The sequence below is a fragment of the Bombus bifarius genome, unplaced genomic scaffold (assembly GCF_011952205.1).
Source record: "Bombus bifarius isolate JDL3187 unplaced genomic scaffold, Bbif_JDL3187 scf7180000009145, whole genome shotgun sequence".
In the NCBI taxonomy this organism is placed as follows: domain Eukaryota; kingdom Metazoa; phylum Arthropoda; class Insecta; order Hymenoptera; family Apidae; genus Bombus; species Bombus bifarius.
Genome location: NW_022884930.1, coordinates 402,586 through 430,229, shown reverse-complemented (window position 1 = coordinate 430,229; position 27,644 = coordinate 402,586). Strand labels below are relative to the sequence as shown.

Below are 27,644 nucleotides of genomic sequence, written 5' to 3'. Positions count from 1 at the left end.
TTTCTCTATATCTTTTATCGCGTGGCTACATTAATAAGACGATTGAAAGAGAAATTAAAGCAAACGAGGAACACGTCAGCCACGTTCGTGAGTCATGACCAACTCGTCGAGTTTTGCGAATGCTGCTCTACGTGACAGGGAATAAAAGTTTCTCAACTGCTTACACGTGAACGTTGTCGAACTAAAGAGTTTTCGACGGGCGAACGGTTCGTATAGACCCTGTTTTATCCGAAGCTGTATTCGATATTAACCCGCATTCGCAAGGTCAAAGTGATTACTAAGTTATCACTTAGGAACCACCGAGTCAAACGTGTTTCGTGAGCATGAAAAACAGCTCTGATATAGCCTGATATATTCTATTCCAAATTGAATTCCAAACCCTTCGTTCCTTGGTCACGATCCAAGAGACACGTACATGCTTATATGGTACTTTGTTTGGGCAAGTTTTCCATGTATCCGACGAATATTATCGTACGTCAGTCGAAAGGTGAATATTTCAATTGCATTTTAAGTTATATTTAAGAAACGTGAAACGTTTCTCTATTGTTAATTCTTTGCCTCTGGCTATAACTGGGATCAGATGTTCTATCAACTTTAAACTGAAACATGTAATACCTTATGTCACTCAAGTTCGAACTGTTGCTAAATCTCGCTACGAAGTGTCTAACAAGGAGGATACGCGTAATTTACTTTTGTCAGAAATTAAACGAAATATACAAAAAATATGGAATATCTAAATAAAAAAGCTACGATATAGAGCTTCGTTTCTTGCTGATAATAACGGCCTACGGTTCGATAGCCGACAAGACCAAAACGGCACGGGGGTTCGTTCTTCGTTGATAAGTGCTGGAACATGCGACACACGTGTTCCTGCACACCTTACGCGTCGTCTCAGTCACATATTTCACGTGGTATCGGAAGCGTTTCTTACCACGTCGTGCGCAGAAACCATAAATCCGTACAAGTATTTGCAAAATTTGAAGATCGAAGAACGGTGATAAAATAATGTCAGAATAATTTACGCGAAGTGAAATCACGCGTCATATTTCATATGAAATCCATTTTATTAATATCGTTCACAACGTGGAAAGGATCGGTTGTCACGCATGGTCGAATAAAATGTGCTCGAAACTCCATCGTTTCCGATGGTGGTTTTCAAACGTCAGATGAAACGAACGTTCGTAAACAATGGTTTTCGTCATCGACTAACGTGTTAAGTTATATCGATTTTATCTATCGTTTCGCGCGACGTTTCCCGTTTCACACGAGCATCCGATATTCGGACGCCTTAATTGTTAATAACACAAATTTCAGCCGCGACCGCCAACAGCTAGACCGCAAATGGCGAAACCGCCAACGATTCGACTGGTGTTCCATTGAAATAAACAACGCGGCCACGCGACGGTTCAGTTTCGTGCAACGAGTCACAGATTCCTCTACCTCGCGTACGAATTCTAGTCAACGTTACAAATAATACATTTTCTCTCTGCTTCTCGTCATTTTCGTTCCAATTGTATTTTTCTGACGTTAACGAACATTTGAAATGCGAACGAGATATGGAAAAATACATTTTGTTCGAGACCGAGCAATTCTCGGACGAATACAAAACATTCTAATACGTTTGAAATTCAATACAACGCGAATGTCTTTCCTCCAGCACCAGGAACAACGCTACAAAAGCCGCATAAATTGATATTCCAACAAATCTATGACTCATTGTATTTCATAAAATGCGCGCACACCAATCTAACTCCATAAAACGTACGTTCTGTTGTAAGCAGAGCAGCAACAGCGACCGGAATAACGCGAACTATAGCCGATTCCTAAGCGTCTATTTGTTTTCCGCATCCTTGGCAACTTTCGAGTACCGGTGCATAATACTTAGCACGATTATCGAGAATCAACGAAAGGCTGTATCGTACGTAACTACGTATACGCGTTTGTATTGCGTTTATATACCTATACCGAGGAATAATTTGGAAATCATTTCTTTCGAGTTAGCTTGAATTTTGTTATTTTAGAAAATTTTTTGATAAAAAGTTTTATCGGTATACACAAGCTGAAAGTTGATCGTTGATAGTTTAAACAAAGTTTCGACATCTTTATTTCTTCGAAGATCCTTTATTTTTATTGGAAGTTCCAAATATTTGACTGTAAAAGCCAGTAGCTACATACAATGTAACAGATAAGTATCTATTTTAAAATTTATTCGGATTTTTGAAAAGATTAAAATAGCAAAGACAAAAATTAGACTTCGACATAAACGATCCACTTTGTGCCTACGAAAAAATATTTGGTTATTTCCTCGAAAAGTTATTCCACATTTTTGATCGATATCGTATACAAGTAACGTGAAAGAATATACGAATCAATTATTTCGAAACACACGAGCACTCTAACTTACAGAACTCGCGGTAAACAAGGCAAAAAAAAAATCCTTACAATTTCCATAATTATATAAAAAAAAACGACAGTTAACGTAGACCAAGTTCTAGCCAAAAAAAAAACGGCTGTCTAGTTTTTCAAATCGTTGGAATCGTTAAAAATGCAAAAAAGTTGTACACGTACGGGGCTAACGCGAAACAAAGTTCATATTCACCGAGTGATAAACTCAAAGTTAATAGAAAAATGCGTCTTTCCTCTCGATTAGAAGAATGATTTCGAATTTTTTATCGACAATATTTGTAAGCAATGCGAGACAGCGTCGTATGACCGCGTGAATGCACAAAAAAGCGAGAGAAGAATCTGCGTAATTGACGGAGACTAATTCTCACCGTGAAAGTTTTCCCGGGCGACGATAATTAACGCCAACGAAGTTTCAGCTTCAAAAACAGATCTGCAGCTTCTCGGATCGGTGCATTCGTTAAAAAATGCATTTATCCCCGCAACGAAGCAGAATCGTTCACGCGATCGGTAAAATATGCATCAGCGGCGGGCAAGTTCCTTCAATTGCGACGACGAATAAGATACAACGGTCGGGGATCGGCGATAATTAACGTTCGGATTTAAATGGTTTTAAGATGAAACCTTCTTCGCGAGGACGTTCGCCTCGAAGAGACGTTTAGAAACGAAATTCTCCGAATTCGTTAGGTAAAGAGAAGCACCGATTATGTAACTCGATAAAATGATACGCGAAAGAAGCGCGCGAGCGCATTCAACGTTGCGTTAACTTAGTTAACGAGCCGATGCTCGTTTACACAACGTCTCGGTGTCAAAATCGCGGCTGGATTATAATTAATAGCAACGAAATGGGCACAATAAGCGAGGCACCGTGAAAGGACCGACGAAAGCAGATTTTTTAATCAGAGCAAACAGAGCTGGTGATTCGAGTAACACAATGCCAATGTTTCGTTCGGATAAACATCGCATCGGAGCAAGAATTTTTCTATGACGGAACCGCCTCGTGCCGTGGACAATAAGCAAATATAAAGCTAATAAGATGCTAACGTTAGGTATTCGCGGTAGTGTTTTTTCGCGTGGTCATTTGTAACGAAAGCGCGTGCTATCTGAGCTACCTGAGCCGAAGTAATCGCATTATTCTACCTGATATCGTTATTCCCGTTTAAACTAATGTATATACATCGTTATCAGCGCGTTAATATCTCTCGCGTCCACCCGTCAGCCTCTTCCGAGAATTGTTTTCGCGTTATACCCTTAGGGGGTCATTCCGACCGAGACCAATAACATTATCCTCCTAATCTGGCCATCAACAAACGCTCGTGACAAAGGAAGGCTTCGCCGAAAGCGGGTGTCGCGTATTATATGACAAGCCTACTCGTTCACGCGATCATAATAAACAAAGCTAGGACATAATTTCGTTTATGGAATATGTATAGAAAATTCGTACGATGGTTCATTGATTCACATTCTATCGTCTGTGACTTTTCGTTTGACTAATATCTTATATTACGAGATACAAATTCCATCGGCAGAAATTTAATTAATTGATAATTAACGTTTCGGTAGATAAGAAGTCTGTGACAATCGTCTTCTTCGATGTTCATTAAGATAAGGCGGATAAAACTTTTAATCGTAAATTTGTTTTCAAGAAACGACACGCACAAAAATTACGCCATTGCGCGTTAAGAAATGAAATATCACTGTACCCTTAAATAGAAATCTATGAAAATCCACGAAACAAAATATCGTAATTCGTAATTCGCTCGTGTAATCGGAACAATGAATACGTCGATTCGCCGACGGAAATTCACCGGATCGATATAGCAAAAGTTGAAACACGGAGACAAGTACAACGAAGAATCTATCCTACCTTTCTCGGTTCAGGGGCGTAGATGCCTGGCAACGGGGCGAGCAGGTGCAATCCAGGATTCGGGATGCCAGAAGCGGGGTGTCCAGGTGGGATCGGCAGAGGCACCAGCTTCAGGCCCCAGGGTAGGTACCAGGGCGCCGTGTGGTGCATGATCGCGGCACAATCGTCAACGATTCCACTGTATGGCGAAAACAACGCGCCAGGATGCGTTTGCGGAACAGAAATAAACGATTTACCACACGATCACGGGGCGTACTCCACGGCTAACGCGTTTTTCTTTCTTTACGATTTACGATTTACGATTTACGATTTATAGGCCGAACAGCCTCAAGGAAACGTGTGACGAAACGATCGAGGCAAGCAACAGGATCACCTTGGCATCTTCCAACACGATTACTCGGGGATGGCCGATTTTTCGCGCGATTTTATCCTCGATCCCCTATTTCAGGATTTAATTGCTTGATCACACGCGTGACGAGCTATCGTTAGGGTGCACTGACGTCATCGTAGAACGACAAATTTCGTTCCGATAAATTCTCTCTGTTCGATCTTTCTTTTTATTTTCTTGTATTTTTGGTTTCGGACAATGGTCGGTTGATCAGTGGTTTCGTTTATTTTGTCCCTCGTCAGGTTCGATCGTCGATCACGATGAAACGGAGTAATAGACGACGTTTGGTTAATACGTACACACCGAACGTTCACTCGGTGAGCGCGCGGCAACGACTGATCACCGATCGAGCGTCGACGCTCGAGCACATGGCCGCGTCGACCCCCACCACCTCGTTCGAGCTGCTTCTAGGCCGCCAGACGCTCGCACCACACCCCCTGCCCACCCCATTTTCCACCGATACCCGCACGACCGTTTCCTACCTTTGACTTTTCCATCCTTCGCTCCCTCTATTTTTCCTTTTCCACCCCATTGTCTGTCGTCTTTCGACTCTTACGCACCCTTAGCCCTCTGGTCGAGCCACCGTTATTCATGTACTCTCGTCGTTTAGACGTTGCTTCACGAATATTATGCCGCTTCTTGCTACTAGCGGTGACACTAATAAAAAATACATCGAGCTTGCTTTTGTAAAAGTGTAAATAAGATTTGTCGATATCGTCGACTTGACTCGTGTAAAACGAGGTGTGTCTATCTTTGACAGTTTCACGATAAAAAACAAAGTTATCTCGGACAATTATTACCAACGTTACGCTAGTTAGAGATTACAACAAATTACTGGTGGTAATAAGTTTCCTTACATAAGAGTAAAATGTTTGGTTGAAAAAAAAGAGAAGAGTACAATTCTACAAGTAAACTTTGTAAACGATTTATATTTATACTCCGTGATGTCATCGAAAACCTATAGTCCGTAAAACGTATATTAAAAAGGTGTAATCTTTTTCTAATTTCCATCTGCGAATTTAGGGAAGATCCCACGAATTCGAGCACGAACACCGGGTCTGGAATTATTTCGGCATTAAAATAAAGCCCACGATCGGGAATAGTCGCCACCGATTAAATTACACGGCAATTTCATCGACTCGTTGGAAAGTTGGCAGAGATTTGACCGGAATTATTTACATTCTCATTAAATATAATTACCGACCGACACAGGTGCTACCTAAAATTGGACATACACCTGGGAATATAACTGTATCTAACTTCAGCAGACGGAGCATACTCGTAGACTATCAAACGAGATCCCATATTGCCCCGATTCTCCCTTAACGAATCACATATTTATAAACGGTGGCCTTCCCCGAGACCGCCGAATTTCCGCAAACAAGCTCGGTTAAAACGCCATCAATGAAAAAGCGCGATTCCTCGAAATATTCATGCGACGTACGTACAGTAACTCCGCTTCACTGCTGGTCAGTGACGAACGTTAAAAAGTATTCTCGTCGTTACAACGCCGATAAGATACGCGTACAGCAATTTCCGCTGAATTATTGCATTTTAAGCGATATCGAAGGATAATTGCGAAAGAGACGCACATATCCCGGAGGAAAAAAGAACGCGTTGTAAAGATATTAGATAGGAGAATGACGGGACGATGGTCCATAACACGCTTAATTCCTTGTTTTGAATATCGTATTAGTGTTCCTCTTAAAACATCAAAAACACTTTTCTGCTTATTAAAGAGCGACATTGAGATAGAAAGTTCCCAGGTTCGTAATAAAAATAAGAGAGAGTTCTCGAAGAGCGAATGAATAAAAATATGTCGTGAATCTGTCGCTGAGGCTATTTTATTATTAAACACACTTTCGTATTACTTAATATTTCATAACTGAAAACTTGTAAACCATCGTTCCCACGCCACGAAGCTACAGACGTATAGAAAAATAGACGTATAGAAAATACAATGTTCAAGTCGACGAAAAAAGAGTAGAAATATTCAAAGTTCTCTATTCTCTATCGGAAACTTTCCATGCAAACTTCGCGAAAGCAACAAGCAAGAAACATAACCTGAAATATAACTGTTGCAGTTCGTAAAGTTTCGGATAAACGCAGATAAATTTCGATCGCGTTGCGTTAATGTCGCGTTACTTGCTTTGCTTTTAAATAGGGCGCTGTCGAAACGAGTCGTTCGACGTTATTAAAACCAAGAGAAATGACAGGCGTCGGTAAACAGCAGGTGCACCCGCCGGTGCCGTACGTTAAGGCAAATATTGATGAACAAACGTGCATTCGCTCAGAGACGAACGGCTCGAATATTAATATTAATGCGACCGTCATTACACTTGCTGATCACGGACCCATTGCTCTCGCGGAGGTGACCAGTTGGATATATTTCACGGCGCATTCCCTGTCAAATTTGAGAATCTATGTCAAACTTGGAATAAATTCCGCTACCATGGACTCCAGACGTTGATCCACGATCATTCTCAAACGTGGCAAGTCTAATTTAACAACAAATCCATAGACTTCCAAATCCTCAAATTCAAATTCAAATTTAATTAAAGCGCCCTATGTAGCATTTTTTAATTTTAATAATCTCTCAAGAAAATCACCTCTTAGAACAGAAATTAGAGGAAAGAAGTAAATAACTTGTCGTCCGGCCTACGTATTTTCCGCCTATACTGAAAAAATAGCACCGAGCGTTTGTCGTACGTCCACCTATAACAATGATCGCTATCAATCGTTGCCCGTTCGAACCAAACGAAAAGGCGCACTCGACAAACTGCAAATCACGCTTTCGTGGAACCGCGAACGAGAAAAATCAGAATCAGGGCGGCAATGACAAATACAGGCTGCGAGGAACACGGTGACACAACGAGTCTCCGTTTTGCAAGTGGAACGAGGGAAAGACCAAACACGCGCGAACATGACGTTCTTGAACAAAGAATAAACGTCAGTCCGACGAACGAATCGATTTTCATCGGCCATTTGCTTCGACCCGGCTGAAACCAGGTAACGATAACTACAGAGGTGTAGCGCGTTTGTTACGAGCGATAAATTTGTTTATGTGCGATTAATTCCTTCCCTTATAATTTCTTTAGAAGAACTTAACCTGTTAACCGAGTTTCTTCTTAATCGAAAGTTCTTGTAAGCACGGAATTAAACGTTAATAAAGACAAATCAATTTTAGCTGAATTGATTTTAGCTTTTGCAAATGTATTACAGATACGATACAATTCGTTTCGAATGGAAAGCGAACAACGCGTAATAAAGTATGGTGAATCTTTAAAAAAAAAAAATCTTCCGATGAAATAGTTATTTAGAATTTTGTAAAATTACCAAATTTGAGTAAAGGATTGACATTAAAAGTATAAAGCGACAGATATCACCGATTCGTAATTGTTCATAAAAATGTGTATTCCATGTATATGTCACACACTGTGTTCAAAGTTATTCGAAAGTTCTTCGTTTCGTGGAAAAATTAGATTCTCAGCGTCTCTTTCGGCTGATAGGATTTCTTCGGCTGCCCCCTGAAATGGAGGGCTTCCTCTCGACTCTCTGCTTTGTACGCGATATGTATCGCGTTCATGGGGATTGATCGTCGCACAGGGGTTACTCGTTTTTCATTCGATTCTTTCTTATCCACGTTTGCTTTTAGCGACTGTAAGTCACTCGATCTTGAATATATATGTATATATACATAGAAAATCCTGTGTATAAATTGCAATATTAGACTGAATATTTGACACTAGTTCCTCTTTCGAAGTCCTCGATTTTACTAAATAAAAGAACCAATTTCGAACAAGTCTGCGGATTGTGCAATGAGATTCACCGCGACATGTTTCGCGGAAGCTAACGAGCACGTTGCGTTAATCATGTAAAGAAATTTTCGAATCAATGAACCGAGTAACGCAGTAGCGATCAGATAAACGTATATCTCTCTCGATATCGCTATAAAATACGAACACGTTAATGTTCCTTGTATCGGACTATTTTAAACGAGCGCATTTTATTTTAACGAATAACTGATTAATAAGGATGATTGCATCGCTCGAAATTACAAAAGAATACGCGACTGAAACCTGTAGCTCGAGAACAAAAGCAGTTTTTCTTTCTGTTTGAAGTCTCGCGAAGGTCGCGCTTTGACTGCTTTGACACACCGGTGAAAGGATTTTCAAAATTGCAACTGGACGCTTGGTCTACGCTGACAACCGATTATTATCTTACTCCACTATCGTAAGGTACAGGTACTCGATCGTATAACGTCATATTTTTGCATCGACGAGCTTATGTAACTCCAAGCTGGTTAAAACTAGTCAATTTCAGAGTTCTGTGATACGTCTCTTAGGATTCTAGGATATTCCAGGAATTTGATCGTGCTCGCGAAGATCGTATTCGTTCAAGAACTTCCTGGAATCATCAATGTCACTGTCTTTACTTTTTATGTTCCTTCCTTTTTCATATTACGACGGTTCTTGCTTCATTCTCAGAAATCTTTTTACGCTATTTTTTCTAATCAAATCTTTTTCACGCTTTCTTGCACTTTGCATTAGCTCTTTTTATCGCTGAAACGCTTTTTCTGCTATATCATCGAGCTAGAATTTCCAAGAAATGAATAATCCAATTGATACCCTTATCTTGCGAATTGAAAACTATATTAACTCTGTCATATCAATGAAATCATTTTCTAAAAATGAAAATTACCGTGTAATAACCACCATATACTATTACGTGTCCACGACGTGAAGTACCTGCTTCTCTCATGTCACAAGTAATCATCTGCTAAATTAACCCGCAACGCTGTACATGCCAAAATAAAAATTTGAAGACTCAAGCGTAATAGCATCACGCAACCACAGAGGACACGGAAATTAAAGTTACGCTCGTACAAAACTAATTCGAAGAAGCAAAAGATGCAGGAGAACACGCTAGTCGATACGAAGTGGAGCGGTGCCGGTTTATTATCCAAGAACCAAAGGATATGCAGAGAGGCACGCACGCTATCAACGCACGAGATTTCCAGTCATTGACACGAGGCCTCGTCACGCGAGTTTTTGCGTAACGCGCCACGTAACGCGACATAACGTCGCTCGATACGGAACAACGCGCGCGCGAACCTTGAATTTCCTCGATCGGATCGTTCATGCATAACTAAACTGCGGATGTTTATGCTAATTTAGATTTATATTGATACAATTAAAAATACAGTTCTATCCTTTAATTCTTTAAGGGCCATATATTAATTTATCATGTCACAGATACTGCAATTTGTTTAAATTTCATATAATCCTGGAATCTAAATGAAAGAGATAGAAACGAAGAACATATCGAGGCGATCTCTGAAATTTCCTTTTTATAGCCACTAAAAAAAATGAAAACTAAATGTTGCGTTAACGCAACTTTCGTATTTAATGTCTAAATATTTGATCTAAATATGTAACGAGTACATGTACCGAAACTTATAATGAAATATGCTGTAGAATCAAAAGCAAAGAAAATAATTATGTTAGGCAAGTTCGGCAACAGTACGGGATAAAGATAGCGTATAGTATATCGTGACCTACGTTACCAAGCCCAATTTCTTGGCTAATAAGCGGAAATGAATCAAGTATAACGAAATATGAAATGTCATATATATAATTGAATCGACTTTTTCAATGAATAACTAGCTAGTTTCGTTATTTCAGGTTTATAAAAATTGGCAAGAAAATTTTGAAATTTTTAGAATGAAACTGTTACGATTTTGTCGTGGTACCAAGGAATGTCGATCATGTATACGATTATTTTTGAAAAAATCATTTAAACTACCATATTGATTCTCGTCTAATCGTATATTCGTGTTATATATTTGTCGGGTTTGTCGGGTTGGCGCTGGTTTTAGGGGCGCGTTGCGTATCTTCACTAGGACTAGCCATCGTAGTTGTTCAAAGAGGTTTATATTTACAATGTTATATACAAGTGTTGATTTAACTGGGTGTAACAATTAAACGTGATTGTTAGACACTCTTAAAGTAAAGACAATGTTCTTAGGTTCGAACGAATCCACGGTCAACGGGATAACTCTTTGTACAATTGGATATGTTTAGAAACTCAAAGTGACGTTAGCTGTGACGTACGGTATCTTTCTGACCGACTGACCAGACGTTGTGTGTAAACTCTCCAAGGTGATCATAAGAATAAAAGACTGACACGATCACACTTGTCAATTGCGCATTGATCGGGGTTATCGACAAAATCCCGAGCGCCGTTACTAGGCAGACCCGCGTAGAGCCGTCATTACTCCTGCCTCGGGGCTTGTTTGTTAATACAGCGTGTGTCCCTCGATATTGGTACTTCTACTGTTAAGTAAAACGTTCGTCCCGTGACCGTGACTACGTTCGGCGACCAGTCGTGTCACCTCGAGCCCAAGCCCACTGTTATAATACTATAATGAACAGCTATAACGAACAGTTTAGACCAAAGTATTGGGTATCTTCCCAAAATTCCAAAAGAAAGGCCCGTTATCCCTACATCTCCGACATATTTATAATCTTTTTAATTTGGATCGTAACCGTTGTGATTTCTATTGTTAACGATTTCAGATTAAAAAGATAAAGGTATAAAGCATGACCGTTCGTTTACACGCGTGGACGAGGAACGATGAACTCGGGGTGAAACACATACAGCCACCGCGTATCTCGTTGCCGACAAAGAGCTATGCCCCTGGCTATTTGCTCGCGCGATATTTGTACACTCGTTCGTGGAAGATTCGCGCCGAACGCTGTTCTTTGCGAGTTCCTCCGCGTGCAACGAGACTCACGGTAGCGGATAACTCGAAATTAATGGCTCGATTCCGCCCACTAGAATTGTCCCGGTAATAAATGTGCTCTGCGTTGTATCTTTATCGTGTGGCGGCACGGGCCACGGAACTTTTCAACGGCTCCGGATACAAAGCGCGACGCCGCCAAAGCGCAACACCGACGTGCCCAATGTACCATCGATATCTTCACACTCTTTCCGCCGAATTCTCGGAAGAGCATACACGTGCCAGCACTGGCGGCACATCTAATGAATGCACGCTAGTGGGGATATCGATGGGCTACGAAGGGAAGAATCTGCGCGATCCGAAACAAAAACAGAGTCAGTCTGTCTTGCGCCATTAAAGGTGTAACTCCTCGGTACTATTTGTTCTAATAAACTGTTGTTCGTAAAAACACCAAGAGTAGTTCCTTACGCACCTATCACCATACCACCTCAATCGGTCGCATCCCTGTACTTATTGGACGATGTTTGGAACTGCAAGACCGTTGCATATTCTTTACTGGGTTACGATTCGCGACTTTTCATGTTCCTCGATGAAAGACCTCGATGAAATTAAAACGAAAAATCATAAAATCGAAGTGAGAAATCACGCGTAGTAGAGATCACGAATCCAAAATTGTTACCTCGTCGATAGTATAGGTGACACGACGATAAATCTGTTTTCAACGGAAGAGGACAGAAAGAAAAAGAAACGTTCTAAGCGAACGACGCTTTACACGATTTATTCTGCACGCCCGCGATCCTGCACATCGCCAGACTTTTACTTTCGTTGAGTAACGAGGTATAATTAAAATGTCTCGTCGAAGAATGCTCTTCCCACTTTCTAACCGGCCACCGGTGAACCATTCGCTCCGAAACAATTTGTCGATTTTCTGCCACCCGTGCGTCCACCTCCGCCACCAAGCGCTCGAGCAGATTTCGCGTAAAACCTGGTAAAATCCTCCCGTTGCACGATACAACGTGCAACCTACGCAGTGGCTAAAAATACCTGACGAAGAAGCGATCCAAAGTAACGGAGAGATTAAAGCAATGGGAAGAGAAGTAGAGGAGATTAACCCCTTAAAGAGAAAGATTTTTGCACGTCGTTGCTTAGATAACAAGAGCGATATTTTGTAATATAAGAAAACGAAATATTAGGTCATTGAAAGATCAGTACCTTTGAATATACGTGACATTTTTGAAAATTCAACAAAATACAACTGAAAAACATTCCCTAAAAAATCGATTTGAAATTGAAAATTTAAAAAGCTAGAAATCAATAACAAAATACGTATCTGTCCGACGATCCCTAATAGCGAACTATGGGTAACTAGATCGGAAATAACGGTACAACGACAGTAACAAACAACTGATCAAAAAAGACGATCGAAGGGATCAGCTAGCTCTCTGGTTGATTGTTTGAAAGGGAGCCGATTCTGCGAAACCACCTGTCGGCGATTTGTCATTCGGCGTACATAGGTGAACGGATAATTTATCGCGATTACTAAGAAAGTGGTAAGTATAATTGGTGCTATAATCTGTAATCGTGGAACCGATCCAGGATGAATACTCCACCAGGAATCTCTCTCGCGGCACACGCAAAGTCGACGATAATGCGGCAGGCAACGTTTCACTTCGTGCCATTTCGACCGACTTACGTAAGATTAAAGATTACGTCTGTCTCTCTTTCTCTCTCGGTCGTTCTTTTTTTTATCCTTTTACAGCCTCGTAAACACGATCGATCAGTCTTTATCATAGAGGAACTACGCGCAGTGATAAATAATTGGAGAATCGTGCTATCGTGTGATATTTGGTACGTCGAAAGATGGTGATCGTTGAATATGAGTCATAATGTAAATGATAAAAACGTTTCGCCTTTAGCCCAACGTCGATACATAAAAAGTGAATTGTGCACCGATGCCCGCACCCAAGAATAATTTTCACCGTGCCTCGGTTGCGCAACGCAAAGTTTCGCGATCCATTATCGACTGCATTCGCTGGTCATCCTTCGGTTTCTCACGAACTCTCAACTTTCCTATCGATATACCGAACGGTGCTCGAAACTTTTTGAGCATCACTCCCATCAAACTAAAAACATTCCGATATATAACCAGGAGGCAGAAGTGTTATTTCAAAAACCGATAAATGGTCCGACTGTACATGACGTATAGCGTACGTTAAATTCACTTTATGAGCATTACGTAAGCGAAATTTCGCGTACGCTTTCCCTACATCGTAAAGTCCCGAGAAGGAAAGTTGCGAAAGCGAAGGTTGAGATCTCGAGGCTTCGCGGCCTCCTGTTTGGCAGTGGCTCCGAAGAAGCTCGGTGTGGTGCAAAAGGAACGCATGAATGAGCAGCAGATCTTACAATGTAGTCCAACGGTCCATTCATATGGTTCGTAATTGGCATAAGTTATTACGCGCAAACACTCGCACAGTTGGATTTAGATTCAAAACTAATTATACTAAAACGATAATTAATCCTATCATTGGCAAAGAGACTGACAAATCTTGCACTGTTGCCTCTGACGTTGATCTCTTTCATCGAAGCGTATCGCGAGAATTCAATTACCAGTGGTAACGCTCTAAAATTATCTACGATATAGTTAATGACGCGGCAAACGTGATATGCAAATGACGGATGCGAGTTCATTAGAGGGAGAGGGGGGATTCTTCGCGTTCGAACACCATCTAATTGCAACGCAAAATTAAAGAGAATCAACGAGCTCTAACGAGCTGGGACGAACTTTCACCCTTAAGCCTCTTCTATGCATACGAAAGCGTGTTTCGAATATACCAGCTCTATTTTGACGTTCTACGAGAACGATAGTGCGAGAATGTGCCATACGATGAACGAACGAGTGATTTTAATCACGAATGATGGAAAATTAAGCAAATATCAGAACCGGAGTATTCGTTACGAGCAAATAGCGAAGATCCGTATCCCTGCAGAACTGAACATTTCGGTGACTCTAAATCTGTTCCACGGCGGTGATTCTCGCATGGCTGTGTAGATACATGAAAAATGACCGTTATTGTATCAAAATAGATAGTACAATTTAGCATCGCAACGTGCAAGGAGCGTTAGATAGGACATTTTAACAAAAGAGACAGAGCATAAAGGTAACCAATTGCTGCGCGGAAACCTTGGTTCTGGCGAAAATCTATTTTTCATCGAATGGTGTTCGAATGGTAATGGAAAATTGATACGGTCGAAAATGAATAATGAAACGGTGGTTGATGGGTTTAATGTATTTGGAAAGTAATCCTGACACGTCGGCTGCCACGTTTCTCGATGAACGATGACCGTGCCGCACCGAAAGACACGAAGCCGAGTGTGTTTCATTCCGATCTCGGGATCGGCTGGATGAAGAGAAACCGCGTATAATATTCGCATGGCGGAAAGATGGGCATGGCAATTAGGGTAAAATGCCAAAAACGTTGAAAGACGTCGCGTTCGTCGTCAGATACCTCGTTGAATTATATCGGTGGCGTTTTCTTGCATCCTGTGAAACGTCAAAATACCTGATTAGACGAAGTCGATTATAAATCAGCCAGCCGATCGTTTATATCCTTCCCGCGGGTGTAATTCTGCTAAATATATAATTGCAGCCGGGCCGAGATTTTCGTGGAAGTACGCAAGACCAGGTTCTAATTGCAGGGAGAAGAGAACGACTGCTCGAGTGTCTCGGGACGAATCGGAGGAAATTGCTTGTTAACTCAGTTTATTCGAGTATTAGTCCCCTTCTGTTTCCTCGTTTCTCTTCTTTCTGTCATTTCTCTCAGCTATCGTTATGAAATTATGTGTCTGTGCTTTTACTTTCCTCCTTTTCGTATCTAATAATAATACGTACAGTCAGTGACAAGTCTACTTATGTTCATCCCTTGAATTTTATCCGTGAGTATTTTTATCGTCTTACAGATATATATTATTATATACATTTTTATATTGTATACCGTATACATATGCAGTCCGTCGATAAAGTCTTCGTGCGCTTTATTTTTAATAAAGCGAAAGTCCGCGATTTTACCACAAGGTAAATATGGAATTTTTTAACCGACTGCACGTAAAATTGATTAAATTACATCGATGAAACTATCGATCATTTACTAAGATACCAATGCAGTTTCACTCGACTATCGAAAAAATGTCACCGATGTATGATAAATACGTATGTATACATATTCCAAATAACGAGGAAACAAATAAAACGTAAAACACAGAGATGGAACACTCAACGAATGTACGATCGCATCGAAATACGCTAGATACGTGCACACATATACGAAATATTTCTACGATTTGAGAAACTTAAAGGACGATCGCTCGAGCGTTCCGCGATTGAGAAAATTTCCGAAGATGAAAGAGAGAAAGAAACAGAGATGGGGTAACTCATCTCTTTGATGTGTCACCGCACCGCGCGCCGTTTCGTTTTCCCGGAGGCTTTGCTTACACGACACGGTGCTTGTTCGACGCCGTGTATCTCCACCGAGTTTTCACGTAAAAATAACGCGACTGCAACCAGATGCTGTCTGTATCATGACCTACCTTCATTCGAACTTCTACTCTGTTCTCCCTTTCGTCGAAGCGTTTCGCGTTTCTACGATCGTCGACCGTAGAAATTATGCGCCTGCCAGACAGTTCTACCCATTTATTTTTTAAAGTCCCTCTAACATCGTGACTGTTCCTTTTACAATAAATTCTACAATATAAGACCGATAATGTCGTCAGATTTTTAAGGCAACTTTCGATACTTATCGATCATATCGTTTGTACATCTGACAGAATTCCCAAATATCTTTCGTGCTCCTTTAAACGCAATATTTTTGTGCCTCTTGATTATTTACATCGAATCGAACGAACCAAAACCAAATTCAAGGTCCAATGTCGCTGACATCGATCGTTCGCGTTTTTAATTAAAAATCCACTACTACCAAAGAGACCGCACCGACTTCGCATATAATAATAACGTTTCGCGTCCATCCCCGTCAGCGTGAAAATTGAACAGACAAAAAATGGGGGGCAAAGGGTGAAAGAGGCGGAAAGCTGTCTACTGTAAAAATAACAACGCGTCGTTAAAGCAGATGCAACAATGTGCATATACGGAACAAGCCACGACCTACTCTAAATCGACCATATAGCAAGATAAATATTATCGAACGATGTCTCTCGTTTCGGCTGCAACAATATTATCCCATTTATTTCGACCCACCCTCTGCTTGTTTCGATTTCAAATACACAGTCTCGCTGAGAAGAATTCATTGTCCTCCTCTTCGTGTCTCGCTTATAATTTTGTATTGCCATCGTTACTGTACTTTTATTATAGCGAACGCTATTTAAAACAATTTTTCAATAAACTAACGATGTATATACAAATAGCGTGGGAAGACTTAGCGACGATGGCGATGAATTTATCTATCTAGAATTTGCGTATCTCCAGCTATAATAAAAAATGTTAAATTACGATTTTAATATTTCCTGTTATAAAAATATCACGGGGATTTAGGGAATTACCTGTAGAAGTTATATTTCATGTAATTTTTCAATAGCATAAGAGAGCTTAGCGGTTATGGTCAGGAATGTTAAAAATACGCAGATATAGAATTTTACGCTTTGAAATTTCAAAGTGCAACGGAAAATTAGGAAATACAATTTTTATATTTTATCTTGCAGAAACATTACCGAGGCATTGTTCGTAGAGAAGTAATATAATCCGATATAATTCGACATGGTTGAAAAAATTCTGTCGGAACTTGCAGGGTTCCTGGACATCGAAAGAGGATTTTTAATAATTTCACCAAATTTTCGGACGATGTTGACATAAGTGACATAGATGCCATAGAGATGATTCCACTGGAAAATTTCTTCCAGAATGAAAGAAAAAAGAAAGAGAAAGAAAATAAAACGGTCAAATTTCCACTTAAAACGAATGCTAAATTTAACAAGAATAAAATCAATTTTCTCGGTCTCGTAAGAGGCGATCTAAAATTTCAAAGGGGAAAAATGAGAGAACGCGACCGAATTTCCTCACAGAACTCATAAACACATCACACGTGATCAAACGCATCATCGCTCGAATGCGGAAGACCATTCGCAGCCGTAACAACGACTTGGAAGAGAGCGTGTGCAGACAGACTGCGGTTGGAAATTCAATGTTCTGCATTGCAGTAAAGGGACACAACACTACCGACACCGAGAATGCCTTACAACGCACAAGCTTAGTCCCCCTTTAGCTTGCCACAACGTATTTCAGTCCGCGTGCAACCGTCCACCATTTTTCATCGTTCGTAGTCGCGCCAGTTAGATTTCGTGAAAGCCCGCAACGGCGCATAATGATAGCCTTCTGGTGACAACGACGAATTTCCAAGTAAAAAATCGGATTTCTTACGCCACTCGAACCTCTCCGATAGAAGAAAACTATTACGTACGTCCTTCGTAACTTTTTGATCCGGATGAAAAATAAAAGCAAAGCGAGAGAACGAGATCGATAAAAATAACTGAAACGAATTTCATTCATTGGAGTCTCTGTCCTCTATTTATTGTGTTGGAAAGCTGCAAAACATCTGTATATTAAGTATAATTACATACACGTTTAAGAGATTTACGTGAAAAGTGACACGACTTAACAGAATTGATCATCCAACAGTTGCGCGTTACGATAGCAAGCTACCGTGTATCTTAGACAGCGTACGCGCTAATGACTGATTAATATTCCTGCATCTAGCTGACGATTTAAACTTAGATCTCTACCGTGATCCAAAATTGACAGAGAAATATTCACAAATATCGAATTGACGATACCAAGAAGTGATTTTTTTGCGAGAATTTATCCCTTAATACTGTATATTTTACTTCAACCCTTAATAATCACAAGAGTACGATAGATCCAGCAATACAACCGCAAGCAATTTTCTAAATTTCAATCAGGCTGTAGTCTGATACCCGACGGCTGGCGGAGACGCCATCGAGACCTTTTTCCAGCCCACCCAACCGAGAGCTCCTATTATCAGGCACGCACTCGAACTTCTATCTCGCTCCCCTCTCTTTCTCTCTGTTCGTCTCGCCACCAAGCTCTCGCTACTCTCTACTATTCGAGGTATCGAGCCGCGATCATTGACCGTGCCGAGTTATCCACCGCACCGGAATCCGCTTAGCCCGCTTTTCTCGCTTCTCTCCTATCCGGCGCGCACACGCTCTCTCAACACACACTCTTCACCGCAGCGTTTTGTTTTCTCTCGCTCTGCTCCTATCTCTATCCCCTATTTTCGTGGCTGCCGCCTGGTTCTGTGTGTTCCATTCGGCAAAAGCAAGCGGCGCGGAGCATTGCAATTGGCAAGGGAGACAAATGTGGCGGGGCAGAAATTGGCCGTGGCATGTTAGGAGCTGGACAGCCAGGCCAAGCAGACAGAGGGAGGATGGTTCGGATCGTGAGCCGAGTATGTCCGTGCCAGCCCCGAGTTATTCGCATAACCGTCTCCTCCAACCTCCGACGAGCCATCAGCCCGTTTCTTCCGAGGTTTCTCCTTTCGCGCGATCACGACCACGCGTGCAAAAACACTCTTTCGATCCGCCTCGCGAAACGAATAGGCGGAGGATTGGCCATATTCGCGAAATCAGGACGAGGAATTACTCGGTCAGGATTAATGATATTTCGTCGATCCTGCGGCATGCTACCGGCTTTCATGGAAACTATATGATACATTCGCAACAGTATGTAGACCAATTGGGGGAAGTTTCAACGTTCTATCTCAGAGACACGTTAAATCGTGCAGGTGTAATGTAAGAGAACTAGGGGAAAGGAGGGTAGGGAAGGAGAAGAAAGAGAAAGTTCGTTGCATCAAAAGTGATGCAGTCGTCGGTAGATTAATTTTCTTGTCTTAGTGAACCTATACTTTACTTAATCACATTAGTAGAAGCAACATCAGGAAATGTAACGTATAAAAGAAATAGTCGAGTCAAAACGATCCACTCTACCGTTGGAGGCTAAACGATTAAGTAAAAACCTATTAAGAGATATATTTGCTGTCATAAGAAATCATAAAACGACGATGGATGGAGAAATTACGGATAGAATATATAATTTTCCTTAATTGCCGCTTATTTTATGAATTACCTACATAGAAACCACCCATATGGATAAAGAGTCAAGTTTCTACATTTAGAAGACGAATATTGACTTTCGACTGTTTCGGGCAGGAATTCGCTTCTAATTGAATCCACCGGATGACAGTTTGAATTTATTTTAGCAACGAGAACAGCATGTAATGTTTGGTGAGGAAACACGTATCAGTCGCTTCGGCCGAATTTCAAACTTCTGAATCAACAGTCAAATTCACTTCTTCGCCTCGGCTTTTCCATCAGACTCGGAGTTTCCTCCAGAAACCTGATGACAGTACTTGATGATATTCGCTACGGTAACGCGATTTACTGCGCGAACGTCGAAAAGCCTGAGCAGCAAAAAATACAAAAATATGCAGCACGTCTGTGTTAAAGTACAAGATAAATGAGAGCAACGTAAAGAATACACGAAGCTGTCGCCAGGAACTCGAACTTGATAGAAATTTTTATTAGGCACTTAGATATTCGTCCGTTTCCAAGTTCTGGAATAAATATCGTTGTAATTGTTTAGAACTTCACCTGATATTTATGAACGAGGATGTACCTTTGATTTAAAAATCCCTTATAACTTCCGATTTATTTTATTTCTGAAAGCTCTAAGTTTGTAACGTATCGTTTAACCGCTAACAATGATGGAAAATGACTTGGAAAAGCTGACGCGGATGCCTGTGTTCATAGATGTAGTTAGATCAGTCGGTGTCACCGCTAAACGTTTTATTTTACGACCCCGCTATATCGCTTCCAGTGACCATACCTGTCGTAAATGGTTCGAAAACGATTTCCTGCGTTCGAATCTAATGAGGCCTTCGAGTAGATTCAATGAACTTTCCGTGCTTTACTATAGGTATACATAGTCCGGTACAATCGCGCTGTTTCTACTAGTTGTGAAAAAAATTGCCAAAAAAAACTGCACGATGACCAACGAATCGAGAAATTTATGAAACAGAGAATCGATCGGTTTGCCCTCTGAAGAATTCGCTTTGTGGAATCGGCACATTGCGGCGACACAGAGCTGTCGTAACGCAATGCCGGTATGAAAACATTTTCGAAGATGAAAAGGCTATGAATAATAGGATGATGTCATTCACAACGGCCCTTAGAAACACGTCGTCGCTAACAAACTCATCCACAGTTCCACATCTGCATCACCAAAATATCCTCGAAGCCTGTTCGCTGTCACTATGACATTGTCTCTGAACGAACCGATATCCGTCGCGGTGATAAACGTGAAACTACGATGGAAACGATGGAGCAGCGCTGACTCGTCATACAGAATTTACCGGCATGAAAAATGAACGTAGCAAAGCGAAGATGGTATTCACCGATGGTTACCAACATGCCGGAAACTAGGACGACCTCGGTAATTCAATACGCATCCGCCGTGTTGCTGGAACTCGACTCCGGGAACTTTCTTACCCCGTAACCGACGATACACCAGGGATTTCAGTGGTAAATCGCGCCGACAACGTTTGGATCCTGGTTCAATCGGATCGACATCAAGATGCGACACTTTGCGGGATTATGAAAAGCGTCGCAAATGTCGAAACGCTGTTCCAACGGAGTTCTTTCGCCTTCCTGGCGTCCCGATGGACGTTCAGTTTGATAAACGAGTCGATTAGTTTCCGGAAGCACCAAAAGTTTAAAAACTTTAAAAGAACGTTTGAAATACAATAGAATCTGCATTATCGGAACAGCGATTAACGAATCGAACGAGAACGGAGAGCTTTATCGCGTCGTTCGCTTCTATAATCCATTGAACGTCGGATGAACCAACTTATAGGAATACCAACGAAGTACAAACTCGTACAATATCGACGAAATCGATATAGGAACATCAAATAGGAGGAGATCAGTAAGGTTTCCAAACGGAAGCATAATTTTAATCAACGGGGTGGGCGATATTCAAGTTTCGTACTCGTGATATCTCAACAAGCGTTACGTGACCGCGTTGATTAACAGAATCGCCAAACACTTGCGTAACTAACCATAAGCAAATCTCGATCGAAAATTTGAAACTTCCACGAACTTCGTCTAAACTGTCCCGCCCCTTATACGCGTTTTTCTTCTCTCGTATACAAATTCGCCAATACCGAATCGAAAACTAATCCGTTTAATTGCACGTAATTAGCAGCAGTTCCCATTAAACGGAGAAACACATTGGATCCAGTCGCGATACAGATTCTCGAACGCGAACAAAATAGAGAGGGCTGGGTCGGACCTACGATGGTGGGAGGAAGAAGACAGTGGGCAGACGTTATATTTAGCGCGAGCACGTGGCCGGGCATATCTCTCTGCAGCGAAGAAAAGCTTATGGCCGTGTATGTGTGGGTACCTGTTGCCCCTGGGGACGCCCAGGCGCCTCCGCCTCCTTCACCTTCCGCCACCTCCGCCGCCGCCTCTCCCGAAATCAGCAGAAATCCAAGCCGCGGGACGTGGACCCTCGAGCGACTGTGCTTTGGCCCATCGCCAAATCTCGTGCCCGGTTTTCACGGGAAGCTTGGCCGAGGCGAGAGAGCACCGCCACTCTTTTTCTATCTTCCTCCCTCCCCCGCTCGTTCTTTCCTTCTTTCTCTACTTGCTCGTTACCAGCCGTGCCAGGTGTACATGCGCTAGTTTACCCCCAGGGAGCCGCGTTTCCCGAGATGAAAGCGTTGGATAAAAATGTCGCGAATGGAAGTGAACGCGGTTTGGCTGAAGCGAATCGGAGAGGATGATCGATTTCTCATATCTCGGGGAGATGTTGTACTAAGATCTGGATTAACTCTTTGCAGTCTTTGGTCGAGTTGAATCTCATACCGTATCTTGTTACGTTCTTTTCTTCTGTTATAACGTGTCATTAAAGTTAGAAAATCAACGGAAATGTGCTTAGATATCGTGCTTTCGACCTGTATTTTTCAAATATTATAGATGTTGATACAGCGGAAATAAATCACGCACGAGCTTTCGAATGCTTACTAAAAAATTAAAAACGAATCGACGCGTAAGCTTCGAAAGATTATACGTACGGAACAAAATCGTGAGACGTAGTTCCATGGACGATTAAGATGTTAGTAAGCATGTTTGCATAATGATATTTCAAAGAGAAGAATAGCACGATCGAAGAAGGTTAACGTCACGGATGATGGATTCGAGACCTAAAGTGACGATAAAAGGTGATGGGATCAGGGTGATTCTTGGTAGATCATGATCGAGGGTCTGTCGTGTAATATCAAAGATCGAACGCCGTGGGCGTTTAATCGTTGTAGGATCGCGATTCGGTAAAATGTTACTTAGCACGCTTCAAGGGGACCGTTGTACGCTACGTTGTACGCTGGTTCGGTCACGTTCCAAGGCATCGAGTGACATTTAGATGTTACCGAGACCAAAAGTGATAGAATCACCGGCATACATCGATTCTCACAATCGGTGTTATTCGAGTCTATCGAAACGAAACATAAAAAACCTTTGCGCAAGTAATTTTAACCTTCGAATGCTAGCAACCAAATTTGAATTCGATTCAATGTGAAACCGTCGTATGTTAAATTACACTGGATCTTCGGTACGATTACTCAAGTCGAAAGAGAAAGCCAGGCATTTTTCCTTCGATTTTCTAATAGAAAGAAGTCAATACGTAAACCGAGCGTTTGAAATAGCGTGGCAAAAAACTCACAACAAAAATAAAAACAAACGAGAATCGGAGCAATAGGGGGAGAAGGCAACGCAAATGGCACGATGCACGAGCGATGCCAATGATCGATGGCTTGGGAAGTTTCTGGTTCAAGGCCAACCTGGTCCTGCCGCTATCGAGAATAAAAAAAAGGAAAAGAGAACGCAGGTGACCGCGACTGAGTGTTGCGCAAGTATGTGATGCAAAGATCATTACGCCGGAGTGATGTTACGTTGCGCGCGTCTCGGGATGACCACCAGCTGATTAATTAAGTGAAAGTAATCTCGATGTTACGCGAGCAAAAGGAAAACGAACGAACCGAGCCAACCAACGCGAGCGGTTAAGAGTATCCGATAACAACGTACAGGCTTTTACATTGATCGGAATGACTTGGATCTTACGGCATTCGTGACATTAAAAGATTCACTTGCACGGAGACGATTACTCACCGATGATTCGATGAACGAGACGGTTGGAAGTTTCAAAGTATAAAAATTAATTAAAAGGAATCTGAAAAATTTGAACAATTGGAAATAGGAAAGGAATTTGAAAGTTTGGAGATATAAAAATGTCGGTATTTGTAAAAACGAAAATGAGATATCCGAGTATTTAAGAATTTAAACATTCAGAAATTGGAAAATATGCATATTTGAAAATTCGTTGATGAAAAATTTATATATTTAAATATTCCATAGAGTTTGAATATTTGAAAATTCGGAAATTTAAAAATTAAAAGATTTAGAGCCATAACATTGCTTCAGAGTTTTGACCTAATAGCATTTTGTGGATGCCCGAGAGCGAAATAAATGTAATACAATCGCAACTTCTAGTGAGATTTTCATCCTCCTTCGGTAACTATATCGTTATCGATAATCGTCACAGAAATGGCCAGCCGGTGAGCTAGATAGGATTATCATATGTCAGTTTCGTGTCTGAATTACCGGGTCGTGGAACGTTCACTTGCAAGCGACTACTCCTACCGGTTTACGAGTGCACAGTTTCTACGACCAGATAGAGAAACCACGTGTGTATAGCTCGCAAGGGGCCTTAAACGACCTATCGTTCGCTCAAACGCCACTACGATGCGCTTAATGCTCGCAGCAACAGCAATTCGTTCGTCTTTCAGCCACCCGGTGAATTATTTCGATCTGCAGAATGAAACTCATCGAACTCTCCGACAATTTTATACATCTCCCGACGAACATCGAACAAACGCTTTTATTTCGATACAACTCCGTATGCAAACATCTTGTTTATTGTATTTTCTATTCGTGTCTTTTTTTACCAATTTATTGTTTTATTGGAAGAGGTCGCAGCTTTCTTTATTTACGGATTTCTACCAAATAATGAAACGTTCGAACAAATACTGCCCTTGGGTGAATACAAAAGAGAATTAAGGGGATACATCAAAAATTCGTTATCTCGTCGAATCTCACAACATCGAAGTAACAAAAGAAGAATAAGTAATCCACCAGGACCATCAGAAATATTCGTTTATTTTCGAAATCTTATTCGAATTAGAAGTCGATCCGGAATAACTAAGTCTCTAAAGTTTAACAAAATTCCTCGCATTCAGCTCCCTATTCTCCTTTTCTCGTGCGATTCGTTCAACTTCTCTCCTTGAACGACATTTTTGTTTCAAAATCTCAAAGCTTTCAAGCGTGTGAGAGAAACTATTGTTTGTTCGCGTATTAAACGTTTATGCAACAATAACAACGGATATGACTGGAGAAGGAGGCAAGGAAAAAGATCTCGTTCGAAAACCGTTCGATGAAAAGGCATAGATCGCTGCCCGACCATGGTTAAGAAGCCGCAAACGCGTTTCACCGCCTCTGAAATTTGCTCCCCGTGAAAAGGCAACGAGCCACGAGTTACGCGACAAAAGCAGAACAACAATCCACGAACGAAATAATGACGTTGACTAACACGAAACAATCTATGTATACGAAGGAGAAGGGCACAATATGTGGCAATTATTTTTGTCACCGTTCGGGGCTTCGTATCAAGACATCGGGGCAGAATTAATCGCAGCCAGCAGCGAAATGATTCTGCTCTGCGGGCGACGATGTTTTAATAGCCAGCATGGCAGACACCTTTTATCTTTTGAGAAATCACACGGATTACAACGACGAATTCTCGAGGGATGTAAGGATGAACAACGCGATATCTCATTTGCTTAATCGTAGAATGCAAAACAAACCGAGGCTAGACGTTCACGATATATTGCGATACGATCTATCGATGCCGATTGTCAAGTTTAAAGAGAACGCAACATCGAAATTTACTTCGTAATTTGCAACGGTACATTTCTGTTTCTAGGTTTTCAAATTACCTGAATGGAATTGTTAGAGTCGCATGCATCGTTATCGAGACCGTTTATGACAAATTACAATATCTTTCGATATCTATTCGATTGTCAAGTTCGATGAAAATATCGGGAAACATCCAAGTTCACTCTACAACTTATAACGGCGGACTTTTCTTCCTAATGTTTGAAATGGAGCAAATCAAATCGGCAGAATCTCATCAAGGTTGAGAGCTTGAAATAGTCGACACAAATGGAAGAGTTTCGAATTAACGTGCACGAATCGCGAGTTGGTCGAAAAGTAGTCGAAAGTTGACGACAGACGCAGGCCGCTTTCCAAACAATTAGAAAAAGTTAAGCAGCACGCGAACTGTTTAGCTTAGCTCGGATAATAATCCTTACGTGTACCAGAAGAGCCAACTAATTTATAGCGTACCTCGACCAGTTTTCTCGACGCGACGTGCTACAAATTCGGCCCCGTTGCCACGTATTTAACGACTTACGAGCGAACTTTGGTCTTCCCTTGAAAACTCCGCTCCTCGAGATTCTTCCAATTCGCCAAGAAGGAAAGTTGCGGAAAAAGAGATGGTATATCATCCTGACTTTGGAATGAAATCAGAGATTTTTACAAATCTTTTTTATTCGCCGTACAACGGGACAATTATTACCGCGTCGCGCATTAAATCTTAACAATTTTCATTGTCAACTTTATAATTCCAGTTAGTATGTGAAATAATACCTGTGAAAACAAACAGGTCTTTAAGGCCTTTTCTGAACTGGAACACCTGTCCAATGAAACAGAAACAAAGCGGTAGGAACGGCAATAGACAAACGAGTAGAATTTTTCCCGGTTTTCCTCCCGACTGACCATTTTTTTTTTCTCCCTTCCTCGCTCCTATTTCGACGTTAGAGCTGGTCAGCCTTGCCCGAGGTGCGTCAGAGGTGAAAGTGGCCCGAGCAAGTCGCGGTCCAGCGATTTCTGTGGATTTTTTTATTCCCCTTTGCGGCCTGGTCAGCGTGAGATACGAGAACCAACTACCGCGAAAACCAGATCAAAAGTTTCTTTTTTACCTCTCCGCCCTCGTATTCGTTTGCATAATGCAACCGTGTACGTTTCACGGCGGACACATTCCTACGATTTTTTCCAACGAATCGTCTGCATTTTCGGCTTTAATTTATTACGCACTCGTAATTTGAAAAGTTAACCGCAGGAACAAAGGGTATCGGAATCGAAAATAGGAGGAAGTAATCCTAACTTCGTTAAACGAGACTCGATATTTGGTCGCAGCCCGGTGAAACACGCGATGGAACGCGACACGAAACTCCCTCCGTTCGATCCGCGAAACTTTCCATCGACTTCCGCTCTGTCGGAAACCGCGTTACGATATTTTACATCTACGTCTCTCCTATCTTTCTCGGATTAAACGCAAAATTCCCATTGAATTAAGGCTCCATTTATACTTAACTCTAAAACGCGAACGTCATTCGATATTCCTCAAAATAAGATAAACGTTCGTAGAATTTCCAAGTTTTGACCTAATTTTTATTTTTATAGTACGACTATTCGATTAATAGAGCATAAAACTTGTACCAAAGAGATCACATTGGCAGATACGTAAAAAGATAAATAATAATCCAGAAATTAACTCCGATCTTATACCCTCCACGTATACACACGCGCGCACTCGCCTCGAGTTACACCAAATTAAATTACATCGAAAAGTCTACGCAAACGAGGGAACAACATCGATACGATAGATCAGAACTCGCATTACGTACGACAGATTATAAATGTCGCGTGTGCACTGATTTTCAATTTCCAGACTCGTTTCGAAATGCCGATAGAGAGGTCTGGACATATTTTATCAGCACTTTTGCACGAGTCTCCCCCTGTTGCCGAGAAAATCAGCGTTGCGAGCCGAAACGCCGAGTTAACAGCCGATCGTTCGCCGGACATTATCGCGAAGGGAAATCGCGACAGGGACGAGCATTCTGCGTGCACCAGCCGATAAGACCGGATTTATTGTGTCGACGAGCGACTCGACGAACGATTCTCGGCGTCGAAACAACGCGTTTAATACCGAGCGATACGTGGCCAGCGTGAATGCGACGATAATTAACAGGCATCTCTGGACGCTT

The 27,644-nt window shown here is 41.5% G+C and overlaps 1 protein-coding gene across 3 annotated transcripts in view; it reads right to left on the bottom strand.

Moving 5' to 3' along the window:
* LOC117214005 (RNA pseudouridylate synthase domain-containing protein 2-like) overlaps positions 1 to 27,644 on the bottom strand; it is a 174,840-nt gene that overhangs the window by 133,572 nt on the left and 13,624 nt on the right. Inside the window, exon 2 of one of the 3 annotated variants that reach the window (XM_033459793.1) lies at positions 23,650 to 23,710. The exons of 1 other annotated variant lie outside the window; for it this stretch is intronic. In XM_033459793.1, the coding sequence (XP_033315684.1) occupies positions 23,650 to 23,710 (61 nt within the window). Of the gene's footprint in view, positions 1 to 4,270; positions 4,449 to 23,649; positions 23,711 to 27,644 lie in introns of all 3 variants that reach the window. One more of the 3 variants, XM_033459792.1, reaches the window with a different exon arrangement.